The 13,826-nt window shown below is 45.4% G+C and overlaps 1 protein-coding gene across 1 annotated transcript in view; it reads right to left on the reverse strand.

Annotated features, from left to right (window-relative positions):
* The window catches only part of LAMC2 (laminin subunit gamma 2), a 44,167-nt gene that overhangs the window by 6,980 nt on the left and 23,361 nt on the right, over positions 1-13,826 (reverse strand). The window contains exons 8-18 of the mRNA XM_053391105.1: positions 13,300-13,409; positions 12,324-12,545; positions 11,742-11,912; positions 10,067-10,270; positions 9,128-9,264; positions 7,899-8,055; positions 6,104-6,309; positions 5,624-5,703; positions 4,729-4,866; positions 662-806; positions 210-359 (exon numbers count right to left, since the gene is read on the reverse strand). Of these exons, the coding sequence (XP_053247080.1) occupies positions 210-359; positions 662-806; positions 4,729-4,866; positions 5,624-5,703; positions 6,104-6,309; positions 7,899-8,055; positions 9,128-9,264; positions 10,067-10,270; positions 11,742-11,912; positions 12,324-12,545; positions 13,300-13,409 (1,720 nt within the window). The remainder of the gene's footprint in view (positions 1-209; positions 360-661; positions 807-4,728; positions 4,867-5,623; positions 5,704-6,103; positions 6,310-7,898; positions 8,056-9,127; positions 9,265-10,066; positions 10,271-11,741; positions 11,913-12,323; positions 12,546-13,299; positions 13,410-13,826) is intronic.

Genomic DNA, 13,826 nt, shown 5'->3' on the forward strand with positions numbered 1-13,826 from the left:
CAGCCCCACTCCCAGATCTATAAAAATGCCCTCTATTGGAGAATTCAAGGACACTAATTAAAAACTAGTTTGTTTCTATTCCTTAAGTGAAATAGACATGCCGTAAAAAACATGCCCATAACACTTGCCTAGAAACCCATAAATGGCTAGGAATGGATTAAAGATTTCAGGGATCCCAGAGCCCTTTACCCAATATGGATGTACTTTACCAGTCTGTCGTTCTGTCCTTTTTGCAAGAGCTCTTTGATCTCTTCCTCCCAACGCTCCGTGTTGCCTTGGAGCTGCTTGTATTCTGCAATGTACATTCCCGCTAAGCCAGTTAAAGACTCTGCTTTCGTCCGGAGCTGACCGGCTTCCTCCTGAGAAAAGCATCACTTGGTTCAGAGCCCTTCACAGCTGTCACAAAAAGCAGCCTCTCTCCACCTCTAGCAAGACCACCCATATCTAAGAAGTGCAAACAACTGTTGACTAAATAAGGGATGGGGAACTGGTGGCCCTTCCAGGGTTGTTGGCACTACAACTGCCATCATCCCTGATCACTGGCCACACAGCCTGGGGCTGATGGGAGTTGGAGTCCAACATCTGAAGGGTCACATGTTGCTGAAAGAGAGAGTGTGTGCGCACATGCACGCACGCACACACACACACACACACACCTCACCTGAAAGAAGCTTGTGTCGACCTTTGGTAAGCGAGCCAGAGAGTCAAGCACCATCTGACTACTCTGGTAGACCCTGTCAGCATCAGATGCAGCTTTGCCAGCATCAGCCTCCAGTTTGCTTGAGAGCAACTTTACCTCATCATATCTGAAATGGGAAGATAACTTTTGAGCCTAGGAGTGTGAAACTCCTTTTTTCCAAGGGGTATACCACATCACCAAGTTAATGTATGAATTCAGCCCAAGAAAGGGAAGTGATTCTGCTTCTGGGCTCTCCTATCTACCATGATTATTTGTGGCCAAGACATCCAAGCATGTTGTAATTCTCATAAACCAGGGCAGGCAATGACTGATTAACGTGTATCCAAAAGAGCCGTGAACATGCATGCGCCGAACCCGGAAGTGACCCCAAAATGTCACTTAATGCGTCACAAAAAGGACAGAATGGGGGCAGGGTGGAAGGGGGTGGGGTGCATTTATTTGCTTTCCTGACACACATGGGGGACAGGAGCCCGTCATTGACTGTCTTCTAATTCTGAGAGCCCCACTAAGCCAGAGGGGAACCTCCATGATCTCTTTTACTGTTCGAAGGAGAGACTCTTGTGCAATGCAAGGTTAGTCCATTGTAAATACTACTTGAGACTTTTCTGCATCTGATAGTTTATTCTTCATCATAATTCAGCACAAATCACTTGGTTCAAATCTCAACTCAGTCATGAATTCACAAAGTGGCCTCAAATGCCTCAGCTCCTTGCAAAGTTGTTGTAAAGAATTATCGAAAAATATGTCTGTGAGGAGCTTTGAATATTAAAAACACACTATATAAATAGCAAGTGTTACTATAATTATATATTATTATGAAAAGTATAGTAAATGAAATAATATGTTATTATAATAAAAATAAGGGACATGTTTTAACATCACTCTTAAACACCCGGTTTTCTGTGACATGAATTATTCGGTTGACTTGATTAGATCTAGTTTGTTAGTTTTTGCCAACTCTGAAAATTCCCATCACATTTTCATGGAGTTTCTTGTCCTGAGAAAGGAGGGTTCTAATACCCTGCTATATTCAACTTAACAGCATATAAAAGGTTGATAATGAACACAGTACCCTTAGTTCACTCAAAATAACGAGTAATATGTTCCATGGGGAGCTCGTAATCATGCCTCATGGTCATATTCTTTCTATAAAAGCCTGTCCATAACATTCCCTCACATTTCAGCATCTGTAAGAAGCAGAACTCTGGGCAGAACACGGCATATATGGAAAGAGTGAACTTGAGTCCCAGTTAAAGCTGGGCTCCCCAGAAGCACTCTAATCTCTCTCTTATAGCTTCACCAACCACACTACAGAACATTCTCCCATAAAAGTCAATAGCTGCCATTTACTCTGACAGAGACAAAGGCCAGTGCTGAGCCTGGGAATCAGTTATGATGAAGGGAAAACCTGCTCTCACCCGGCCACCTTTCACCAGATCCAGGTGTGTGGGGGCAAGGAGGGGCTTGGGCAAGCTGCCTCCAAAAGCACCCCCTCACCTGTTGCTACCCCTGCCCATTCACCTGCCCTCTCTTTCCTGGTCCCTGTCCCTCACAATTATCACTGTTTTCTCACTCAGAGGAGGTGAACAGGAAGTGAAAGCAACCTATGAATGTTTTCATAAATTACCGTATTTTTCGCTCTGTAACACGCACCTGACCATAACACGCACATCGTTTTTAGAGGAGTAAAACAAGGGGAAAAAATTCTGAATGAAACAGTGGATGTATCATTTTTGTGCCTCATGCTGTGGCCACAGACACATTGGGGTAGCCCAATGCAAAAATCCTGAGAATCCCTGTGGATCTGTGCTTTGTAACCACGTTTTTGCACCACTGCAGCCCCAGGCAACAGTGGGTGCGTGATTTGTTTGGTGCAGGCTGCAGCCATGGACATGTAATGTGATCTGATGGTGAATTTGGGGTGACCCAATGCAAAGATCCTGAGGATCCATGTGAATCCATGCTTTGTAACCACGTTTTTGCACCATTGCAGCCCCAGGCAACAGTGGGTGTGTGATTTGTTTGGTGCAGGCTGTAGCCATGGACATGCTATGTGATCTGATGGTGAATTTGGGGTGACCCAATGCAAAGATCCTGAGGATCCATGTGGATCCATGCTTTGTAACCATGTTTTAGGTGGGGAGGGAAGGAAAAACACAGAAGGGACAAGGAGCACGAGAGGGGTGTGTGGAAAAGCAGCTGGCTAAGAATTCAGGGGAGGGATTTAACGGGAGGGAGGAAAGGAAGACAAAAGTTTCCCCCCCACACACACACCCAAGCCAGCCCCCTCTCTCTCCCACCTCCATGTTTTCCCTAAAATGCTTCCCTGGATGCAGCACCACCGGAGGACGGAGATCCTTTCCTTTCCCCTCTGCTTGCCTGGAGGGGAGGGGATTTGCCTGCTCTTTGTTCCGTTTGAGCAAACAGCAACCAAAACAGAAGAGAGTGGGCAGTAAGACCCTGAGGCAGAATGCAGGAAAGCAGCAGCTTCCTCTCTCACGGAGCTCCCTCCTCCCTCCTCCCTTCTCCCTGACGCATGCGATTGGATTTTTGTCTGATTTTTCCTCTGCGCTTGGGAGGGTCGGCTCCAGGGACCTCACATTCGCTCAATAACACGCACAGACATTTCCCCTTACTTTTTAGGAGAAAAAATCTGCGTGTTATAGACAGAAAAGTACGGTACATGAAAAAAATAGGTTCCCAGGGCTTCGCTTGGCTTAGTGTAGATTAAAATCCCACTGGCAATTAGAATGCTCTCCACAGACTTATTAATTGAACAGACATCAAGAAGTAATGAATTATTAGGAACCGTTTAAGGGAGGCGGGAAGTCAAGTTACAAATCAGGGAGACGAGCCAAAGGGTGTAAAGATGTATAACTGAAAATGTTTGTTTTTTGTTTTTTATTTTGCTTTTTATGTTTTTCTTTTTTTCTCTTTTCCCTAGTTTTCTTTTGAATATGCAATATGTATATGTATTTGTAATATGGAATATGTAATCAAAATAAAATATATGCATAAAAAAAGAAGTGAAAGCAACCAAGCAGAGGCAGCCAGGAGGTCTTGGCCAACCTGATGCCCTCCAAAGGGCACCAGTTTGGAGAAGACTGCTTGGGAGTTGGACGTGGGCTCAGCAGATGTACAGTGATAGGCATCCTTCATGCTCAACCTGCCTGATACCTGGTAGCTCAATCATCATGATGAGAGGGCTCCCTCAGAGGGATGCAGTCTGTCTCTGTGTCAGGGGTGGGGAACATGTGGCCTTGCAGACGTTGCCAGGCTCCAACTTCCATCTGCAATCTTGTGGGCCTTTATTTTAAGACATGCATCCTGGTAGTAAACATATTTTGCTCCTTGCGATAACCATTATTGTGGTAAGCAGCTCTGAATTTGGAATTGCATTACATCTGCATCACATGCACCAAACAGGATTTGGAGCCCGTTAACTAACCTCTCGCTTCCTTGTCTTCAATGTTTTCTTTGTTTCGCCTATTCTTTTCACGTAAGTGCTTTTCTTAATCTACTAAGCATTTTTCCTGTTGGGATTCCCCTTTTGGATCTTAATCAAGCCGGGAATTGGGGACTTTCCAAGCTTGTCATTTAAATCCTCTTGTCCCTTATGTGTTACTGACAGCAATGGTCAATTTATGGTAAGAATTGCACCCCAGTCAGAGAACAATGGACTAGGAAATGCTTAAGCCCTCATCAATACTGTCACTTAATGTCAAGAGTAAGCTTCCTGTACCACTATTAATTCTCCATTAACTTTCACCCTCAATCCAGATTTTCTCATGCGCTCCTTTTTGGAGAACCATGGAGAATTAAAAGAGGTGCAGGAATCTTATTATCCACATTAAATGGCCTGGGTTTTCCTTATCCCAGGAAAAGCTCCAGTCCTATTTCAAAATGCTTTTAGCAATCATGATAATAATACCATGAAATAATGATGATGGGACATGAAATCAACCGGGAAGAGAAAGGGAACATTCCCTGCACTGAAAAAGCATTCAAAGCAGCACAGTTGGACATACTTTTTGTGGAGCCCTGGCACAGAGTTCACCAGGATGTCTCCTCCACTCGCAGATGACTGCAGCAATCCCAGTGCCTGCTCTGAGGCCTCTGCCGCTGCCCTGGCTGCTAGCTCAATAGTATCTGCCAGCTGCATGTGCCTAGAAGGCAAAAAGAGAACATATGGGAAAGGGGGGAGAGGATGATTCACAGCCAGCACCCCACCTTGTCTCTAACCTAAGTAACATGATACAGCGTTATAGTTAGCTACTTGGACAAGTTTTTATAGCCTGCTCAATCCCAGGAGCAGGGTTCCAAGGGCTTGGATCCCAAGACCCACAGGCAGAGTTGTGTGTGTGAAATCAGCTTCCCAAATCCTCTTCACAACTGCAGCTACCTGTGTTTCCTACTATGTAAACGACAGGAAGCTTTGGCTTTGCACACTCCCTCTTCCCTCCCCTTCTTCTCTTTCATGCTTGCAAGCTTTTGCTTCCAGTCTTAAACAAACCACCATTTCCTGTGACACATAACCTGGGAAACTGTGGTTTGTTTTCTTATGTCTGAAACAGGCTCATGTCCTTTGTGTGCTGTGGTCACAGAAATTGGCAGTTGCTGGTTAACATATGTTAAAACAATGCCACTTCCATCAGAAAGTCAAGGTCTGGCATTCGAGAGCCATCACCAATGGGAATGAACTAGCAGCTACAATGATGCTAAAACTACCTTCACAGGAGACCCCTGGAAATTGGAGTAGTTTCCTTGTCTAAGGGCAAAGGCAAGTTGGTAACCATATCTGCACTTCACTGTTATAAAATTACGGCTCCTTTTTAAAAATGTTAGGTCTTGATGTTTTCAACACCAAGCCCAGTGACAGAAAGTATGTTAGGAGCAGCCTAGTGAAGATTATTATCAACTCACCTGTTTGCCAACTTCATGGCTTCTTGTGCCAGGATTAAAAATTGGTTTGACCCTCCAGGGAGGTCTAAAGATGGAATAATCTGCATGGGGGGGAGAGAAATATCAATGTGTACTTCCAAGAAGCAGAGGATCCTATGCTGTGTTCCACAGCTCAGCATAATTACACTATAATTACACTATAGCCCATGGGTTCTTAGGCTTTCCACCCTCAGGGCCCACCAGAGAGCTAAAAGCCTCTCAGCTCCACCAGTCACAAAACAGTGCATCTCAAAGTGTTTTTACTCATTCTCTGTAATTTCTTCTCTCTGTCTCCAAACCCCTGGCATTGGGCAGGCCAGAGCAGCACTGGTAGGAATTCAAAAGGGGTATGCAGTGTGTCCCATAGACATATGATACATTGCACCACACACCCTTTGCTAGGCATTTTACTAGCAAATGACAATAATGCACAAGACAGTTTTTCAGAACGCAGATACTTGCCACGCTTCCCATCTTTGCCTTGCTCTGCTCCAAATCCAAGCGAGCTCTCACAACAAGCTTCCTGGCATTTTCTGCCTGGTTCTGGTACTGACCACCCAAAGACTGCAACCTGTTGGCAGTCTCCGTGATCTCCTCCAACCGGGTCCGGTAGGCGGACTCTTGAACTTTCATCTTGGACAGGCGGCTCCCCAAGGACCTGTCAGAAGCTTGGACATGAAGAAAGGATAATGTTTGCATTAGGCTGGAGAATGCAACATAAATGGGCACATGGTTGGTGGTGGACAAACAGAGAAACAATTCATACAATCTGGGGGAGATCCCCACTGAGAAGAGGAGAGTTCACCTGAATATTCTCAGTTCTGCCACACTAAGTAGTCAGAAGCAGGGGAGAGAATGGACACAGACATGGAAAACTGACATGAAATCACAGACATGGAAAATGAATCATGAATTGAGGGGAAAGACCATGGCTGCGTACATATGACTGGCTTAAGACGCAGCAAAGTAGCCCGCTCCCGGCTACACTGCAACACACACAAGCCAGTCATTGTATGCATCAGTATGGCTGGATGTGTTTTCAAGCTGCTGTCTGCCTATACCACTGGTATACACGGTATGTCTTTACAAGGCTAACATTTTTAAATTGGATCAAAGTTGGGGGTTTGGGGGGGAGGGGATGCATCAAAATGCTGCCTTTCTCAATAAGTTACAGGTGGGTGTGGATTGTGACTAACATATGTACATGCCTTCACAAACAAGAAGAGGGAGTGCACTGGTTGCAGAGTCCGTGGGCAGGGCACACAGCTCAGTGGCATAGCATGTGCTCTGAATGCAGGAGGTCTCTGGTTGAAAGCCTAGCACCACCAATTTAAAGGGCTGGGGAATACACACATTCACAAAATCATCACATTTTAGAACACTTTTATACCACTGGCAGTCCTCCTTTTTCTGCCTTCTAAAAAAATTAAGTCCCAGGAGATAGAAAAATAAGGCTGTCATATATTGTGTGTTCAAGAGGGTTGTGTGTTAACATTTTGCTTTTAAGAACTTTTTCTAGATACAGTGGTACCTCAGGTTACAAACACTTCGGGTTACAAACACTTCGGGTTACAGACTCCGCTAACCTGGAAGTAGTACCTCGGGTTAAGAACTTTGCCCCAGGATGAGAACAGAAATTGCGTGGTGGCGGCGCAACAACAGTGGGAGGCCCCATTTAGTGGTACCTCAGGTTAAGAATGGTTTCAGGTTAAGAATGGACCTCCGGAACGAATTAAGTTCATAACCAGAGGTACCACTGTACTGATGTTTTTGTGTGTGGACATGATTGAACCAAAATTAAGCATTGTCAAATCCCATTGATTCAAATGGGGGAAAATAAACATCTATTTAAACCTCTGTGGCTGCACTCAGCCACTTTTCTTCCTCAGTTCTCTTATAATTGCATCAGACCCTCCAAGTCTCCCTATTTTCCAGGGACGTCCCTGATTTAGAGAAGCCGTCCCAGTTTCCGATTTGATCCTGGAATGTCCCACTTTCCCTTAGGATGTTCCTATTTTCACTGGAGAAATGCTGGAGGGTATGGAGTTATCCCACGCCCGAGCCAACTGAAGGCAGCCCTGTATAGGGAAGTTTTTTTATGTTTAATGTTTTATTATATTTTTATATATGTTGGAAGCTGCCCAGACTGGGCAACCCAATAAAATTATCATTATGGAATGGGACGTTCCTATTTCCATCAGAGAAAAGTTGGAGGGTATGTCACATTCCAAAGGGATCTCGAAAGACTTCAAGTAACCTTGTAAGCTCTGGGCCTCCCTCAGAACTTGCTGGAGCATCTCCTCTGCCTCTCTCATTTTCCTCTCCAGCTCTGCGTCATCTCTTGACTCTCCACCAGTAAGAACCTGAGAGACCAGCACTTCAAGGCCCTGCAGTTGCTGGAGGTACTGGTCTACCTGGAAACAAGGTAGGAGAACTCTGTGAGCGAGTAACGGAAAGACATGAATACAAGGCATGCAAAGACTTGGCCAGCAGCTCCAGACTCTTCAAAAATATGCAGCCTGGAAGATTCAAAACAGGTGCCTAAGAAGCTTCCAGTTCTAAATAATTAATATTTTAATGTTATCAGGTTATAATAATGATAATTTAAAAGAAGTTACTACCTAGATGTCGTCTTAAATATTTTTTATTGCATTTGTGCTCTGCTGATCCTCCAAAGGGTTGAAATAATTTACATGCAATTCCTAGGAGAATCCCATCCAAGACGTTTACTGGGACAGGCCTGCTTGTTTGCTGGCTGGCTGGTTGGCTTATTTATATATTTATATTTATGTTTGACCAAACTGCAGGAGGCATTGGAAGACAGGAGTGCCTGGCATGCTCTGGTCCAGGGGGTCACGAAGAGTCGGACATGACTAAATGACTAAACAATTTATATTTATATTTATTGATTAAATTAATTTATATACCGCTCTATACCCAGAGGTCTCAGGGCATTTAGCATTTGTGCTTTCAGACCATTCTCCAGGAAGAAAATAGAATGAGCTTTATTTATTTTTCTTTTCTTATTCCTAAACTTTTTGAGATTAATTAGTGAGATTAAAACATGTCACAATTCATTCCAGATGCCCTCAATTAATCAGGCAGCAGATCACACATTTTGCAAGCCTCCCCCCCCCCATTTAATGCATTTTAAAAGTTATTTTCACTAATTATGCAGTTTTATGCACACTTCCCCTAATGTATATTTTTGGTTGGAAAACTGCATTGAGAAATTCGGAGCAGTGCGAATTTCAAAGCATAGCTTTGTTTTGGTTTGCATATTGTTTTGGAATTAGATAGGCTCACATTAAAATGTGAACCAAACTAAATTTCTCCCCCATCTCCAGTGGGAGGTTTTGCATTAACAATCCTAGTTGTTCTGCACCCAATTAACAAAGCAGAGAGCAGGGTGCTGGGTAGGGACATTTCGTACACAATTGATAGCTATAATCTTTGGTAACGAAAGTGCAAGAGGGAAAAGCCAACCTGAGTCTTCACTTGGTTGTAGCAGGCTGGGCAACGGATGTGTTCGCAGCTCCGCCCTTCAAACCCTGGCTTGCAAATGCAGCTCCCATCACTGTGGCACCGTGATGGCTCAGAACTCGCAGAATTGCAATTGCAAGCTGCGTAGAGGAAGAAAAAGCATAAGGTCAGGAGGGGATAAACATAATGTATCTCAAAATGCATATTATCTCTCATATTTTCAAACATTAATTTGAAAAGTGTGGGATCGAGTCAGAGGGTGGGATTCACCTAACAAGGCCACATGCTACAACCTCCCAATAGAATTAGTAGTTTCTGTGTCTTGCCCTAACAGAGTGTTTGACTGACTTGCCAACAGATGCAGGAACTTCAACCATCTAGAGCAGGAGTTGGAAACCTCCAGATGCTGTTGTACTCCAGTTCCCATCAGGAGTCAGTCAATGATCAGAAATGATGAGAGTTGGATTCTAACTGCATCTGAAAGATCACATTCTCCGCATCCCTGATCAGCACTGGATTTAGGGCAGTGCCTATGGTTCCCATGCACAGGGTGCTGAGCTGAGGTGGCACAAAACTAGGAAGATTAATAATTGAGAGGATCCATTTTGGGGCGCCCAATTTTGACCTCACACAGGGCACCATATTATGAGAGATTACAAAGTCTGTCCCCGCCCTGATCTAAAGGCAGCTCTGCAGGTCACAGCTTTGTTAGAGAGTTACATTACCCACCCAGGTAAGGCATTTGGATGTGACAGTAGGAGTGATTTGTGTGAGCCGTTTTATCCCTGGAAGGGAAAGGTTTGTAAGCAGCCCTTTGACTCCCCCGATTGTTCCAAACCCAGTTTAGTCAAATTCTTATAAAATTATTTGGGTGTGCATTGCTGGTAACAATGATGCCCTTGAAGCCAGCACTGACTTGCATGAGATGATGATGATGTATACCTCGGCATTTCTCTGCTGAGTTGATGGATGAAGGATTTCCAAAGAATCCGTCCTTGCACTTGCACTCTCCCGTCAAGTGGTTGCAAATCCCAGAAGCATTTGGGTCAGCACTGCTACACTGGCATGGTTGGCAGGGACGTGCCTGGCCGTTCTGACCCAAGGGATCGCCAAAATAGCCATCGGTACAAAACTCACAGTGAGAGCCTGAGAAGAAAGGGAAGAAGGAAGGACAAGCAAATGATGCCTTGAACAAGCAATGCATGAACTGCCTCTGATCACGATGCTGGCAATCCTGAGCGCAGGGTGCCGACAGTCCTGCTCCACCCCTAATTTCCACAATCCACTCATGAACTGTCCACAAAAATTGTTGCAAGTACCACAAATGGCACCGGGGGGGGGGAGGTTTCTCCTGGTTTAGTTGTGCTATAATGCAAGAGTGGCCCTCCAGGCAGCAATAATGCAGTTACATTAAGCACCACATAACAACTTATAAAGTTGAATAATGTGTGGATGCTCCAGTACAAAGCTTCCTCGTATGTACTTTTATTGCATCCATGTGATGTCACATTCAAAAATGCACCAGTCTGGAGGAGCCCTAACTCTCTGGGCCTGACTTCTGACTTTATCCCTTGACTACAGTACCCTGGTGCAAATCCTGGTTCATTTTCAGTCTAGCTGCCTAGAGCTCAGGCCCACTGACAATGACTAAATTTGATGAGAATCAGGAGGTGGGGAATGTGGATTTCATTATGGTCCTTCTCTTTCCCTGCCTGAGTCAAGGTCTGCCTGTGTTGGTGCTGTACCACCGAGACTACAGATAGTGAGTTCACATGGCTAATGTGCCTACATGCAAAAGCATTCCTTCCACACTGAAAAACAGATGTCAGGGCAAATGTTATAATCTAGTCTTCTCCTTTCAATGCTAGTTTTATATGTGAATGGATAGTATACGGGTGCATTCCCACCCCCTTTTTGGCAAAAACTCTTCCCTCTGTTCTCCATTATTTTTCTTTATTGCAGTGCATTTGATCATGATCCCCTACATCAGGCTTCCTCAACCTTGGCCCTCCAGATGTTTTGAGACTACAATTCCCAGCATCCCTGACCACTGGTCCTGCTAGCTAGGGATCATGGGAGGTGTAGGCCAAAAACATCTGGAGGGCCGAGGTTGAGGAAGACTGCCCTACATGTTCTCTGAAATGGTACAGCACAGGCATAGCGAGGACCTGGGCCTAGAAATCCAAGTCTCCACAGAATATTGAAAAAGTGGTGGTGGGAAGTGCAATTTGAAGGAAAGAAGTGGTGGGAGGTGGGGTAAAGGAAGCTTAACGATTATCCTGCACATAGCTCTCCCCCTGCAATCTCAGCCCCAGCTGAACGCTTTTCTTCAAGCATGCAGCTGGGAATCCCGATGGGGAGGGGCTGGGTGGACAAGGGGAGTGCAGGAAAGAGTTAAATGCCCCTCTCCCACATCCCATCTTACCCCTGCAGATTTTTGCACGAGTGGTGGAGATTCAGGTTCACAAATCTGTGTCTGTCACGAACGTCTAGCCCTGGGACACACAGTGCACACAACACAGCTTTTGCTATGCTCCTGTCCTTCCTTAGGGAAAGAAAAGCTGGCCTCAGAAAGAAGAACATGCAGTCTGGTTAACCATCCGAATATGGGCATTACCTCCGGCTCCTGGAAGGCAATGACTGCAAATGACTTCCTGTGTCCCTGGCAGCACCGAACAGCCTTGGCCACCTTGGCACGGGCATGGCTGGCAGCTCTGTGGGCTCCAGGGGAAGCTGTAAAAACCAGTTGGGCAGGTGGCACTGCTTTCATCTCCAGAATAGCATTCTCCTGGATGGAGGCAGAAAGAGAAAAGGAGCAGCTGGTTAGAGTGTTTCCCATTGCCTGAGGCTCTTTGCACACCTTGCCTTAGACCCCTGAGGATCCTACCTATGCAACACAATCCATCACACACCTCCCCATGTGCACATGAGTTAGCAACAACATAGGCACTACGTACATCCTGAATGACTGCATGCATATCCACATGTGCCATCCCAGCAAAACATTACTTTGTACATGAAATGGGAGCTTCTCATGCCCATTCTGCCATCACATGAACAAGATCCCTAGCTGGATCACCGTGTAAAATGGCCCTAAGTGAGCTCCTTGGTTTTTATATTAGAGGTCTGCTTGTTGCCCTAACAAATAAATAAACAATCTGTCCACAATAATAGGCTCTTTGACTGTGGTTGATCCTACCAGTATCTGGGTCACAGATTCCTCCTCCCTGGCAGTTGCAGAGCACACAGTTGCTGAGAGCACCGAGTCCAGCAGGGTCCTCTCTCTTGTACCCTGGGGCACATTTCTCACAGAACTGCCCCTGGTAGCCAACTGGACAGACACATTGCTCCACCCAGGATGCTGGAGTGCCAGAGGTTGGTTGCGCCGAATCCAAAAGGACATTACTGAGGTACCCTGTGCCTGAGCAAAAAGAAAAAAGGAAGAACATTATAGTGAATATCCCCAAGAACACATCATAATAAAATACCACATATCCCAGTATCTCAACTGGATCATGTCTAAATCAGAACAGAGCTGACATTTGGGAGCGGATGTGGGGCACATCTATGCTACCATGGTACATTTGTTTTTTATCAATCTATCCATCAGTGCTTCCTGAAAAGCATCCTGGGAACTGTAGTTTGCTGAGGGTGTTGGAATCAGATATTCTATTGCCCCCTCCCTTTGCAGTGGCGGAGGAAGGGGGTGTGGAGGGTGCGGTCCACCCTGGGTGTCATCACTGAAGGGGGTTGACAAAATGAGTTTAAAATAAAAAATTTAAAAATGGGCTCATGGAACTTTTTAGGAGTGACGTGGTGGCTTAGGTGCCTGCAGGTTCCACGCTGCCTGAAATGGCAGCATGAGACTTGCCTCTGCCTACTGCCTCTCCCTCAGCCGCCCTACAGCTGAGGGGGAGGCGGCGGAGAGGCTCCAAGTGCAGGAGAAGCTTGCCCCCCCCACGTGTGGATTGCCCCACCCCTGGCTGCAGGACAGCCCCCCGCACCCGAGCGGCTACCTTTGATCCTTCACAGAAATGCAATTTACCTGCAGAGAGGAAAAAACTATAAAGTAGGGTTTATAAGAGAAGACAGAAACAGTAAAGTAATAAATTATCAGAAGAAATGTATATGACCCATTCTTTAGCCCAGATTTCACTATCCTACGCCCAACTCACTGTCTCCATAAGTGGCTCTGATCCGAAGAGCTGTCAGGTTCCCAATTAACTGGCGATACTCTTTGCCGCTCAGCCGAGGGCTCCAGTTGCTGCCTGGGTGCTCATCCAGCCTGAGTGCAGGAGGTGATGAAAGACACGAGAAGTTATATGAGCAGTCTCTGCACCACCATACTTGTGTACAAAATGCAACTAGGAGTGAATTTTTAGACCCATGGAAGATTACAGCACACTGCTGTTGAACTGCTGATCAAAGGGAAAGGCCAGAACTGCAAATCAGATGGAAAAACAAGAACACAGCACAGAATGTGGACAGGAGCATAAAATTCAGTTTACTCCAAGATTCAGTGAAATCAAAAGCAAATACAAAATTCAGCATTTAGGTCTTCACAAACAGTGCTTTCTTCAGTAATCCCAGGGTGCAACTTGTGTTTCCTTAATGATATTTTTTACCATCAGAACATGTTGCAACGTGAGCAACAATGGCTGGAATTCAACATCAAACTCTTCCAGTCCTGTCTGCGCAAGTA

The sequence above is a fragment of the Podarcis raffonei genome, chromosome 6 (genome assembly GCF_027172205.1).
Source record: "Podarcis raffonei isolate rPodRaf1 chromosome 6, rPodRaf1.pri, whole genome shotgun sequence".
NCBI classification, from domain to species: Eukaryota; Metazoa; Chordata; class Lepidosauria; order Squamata; family Lacertidae; genus Podarcis; species Podarcis raffonei.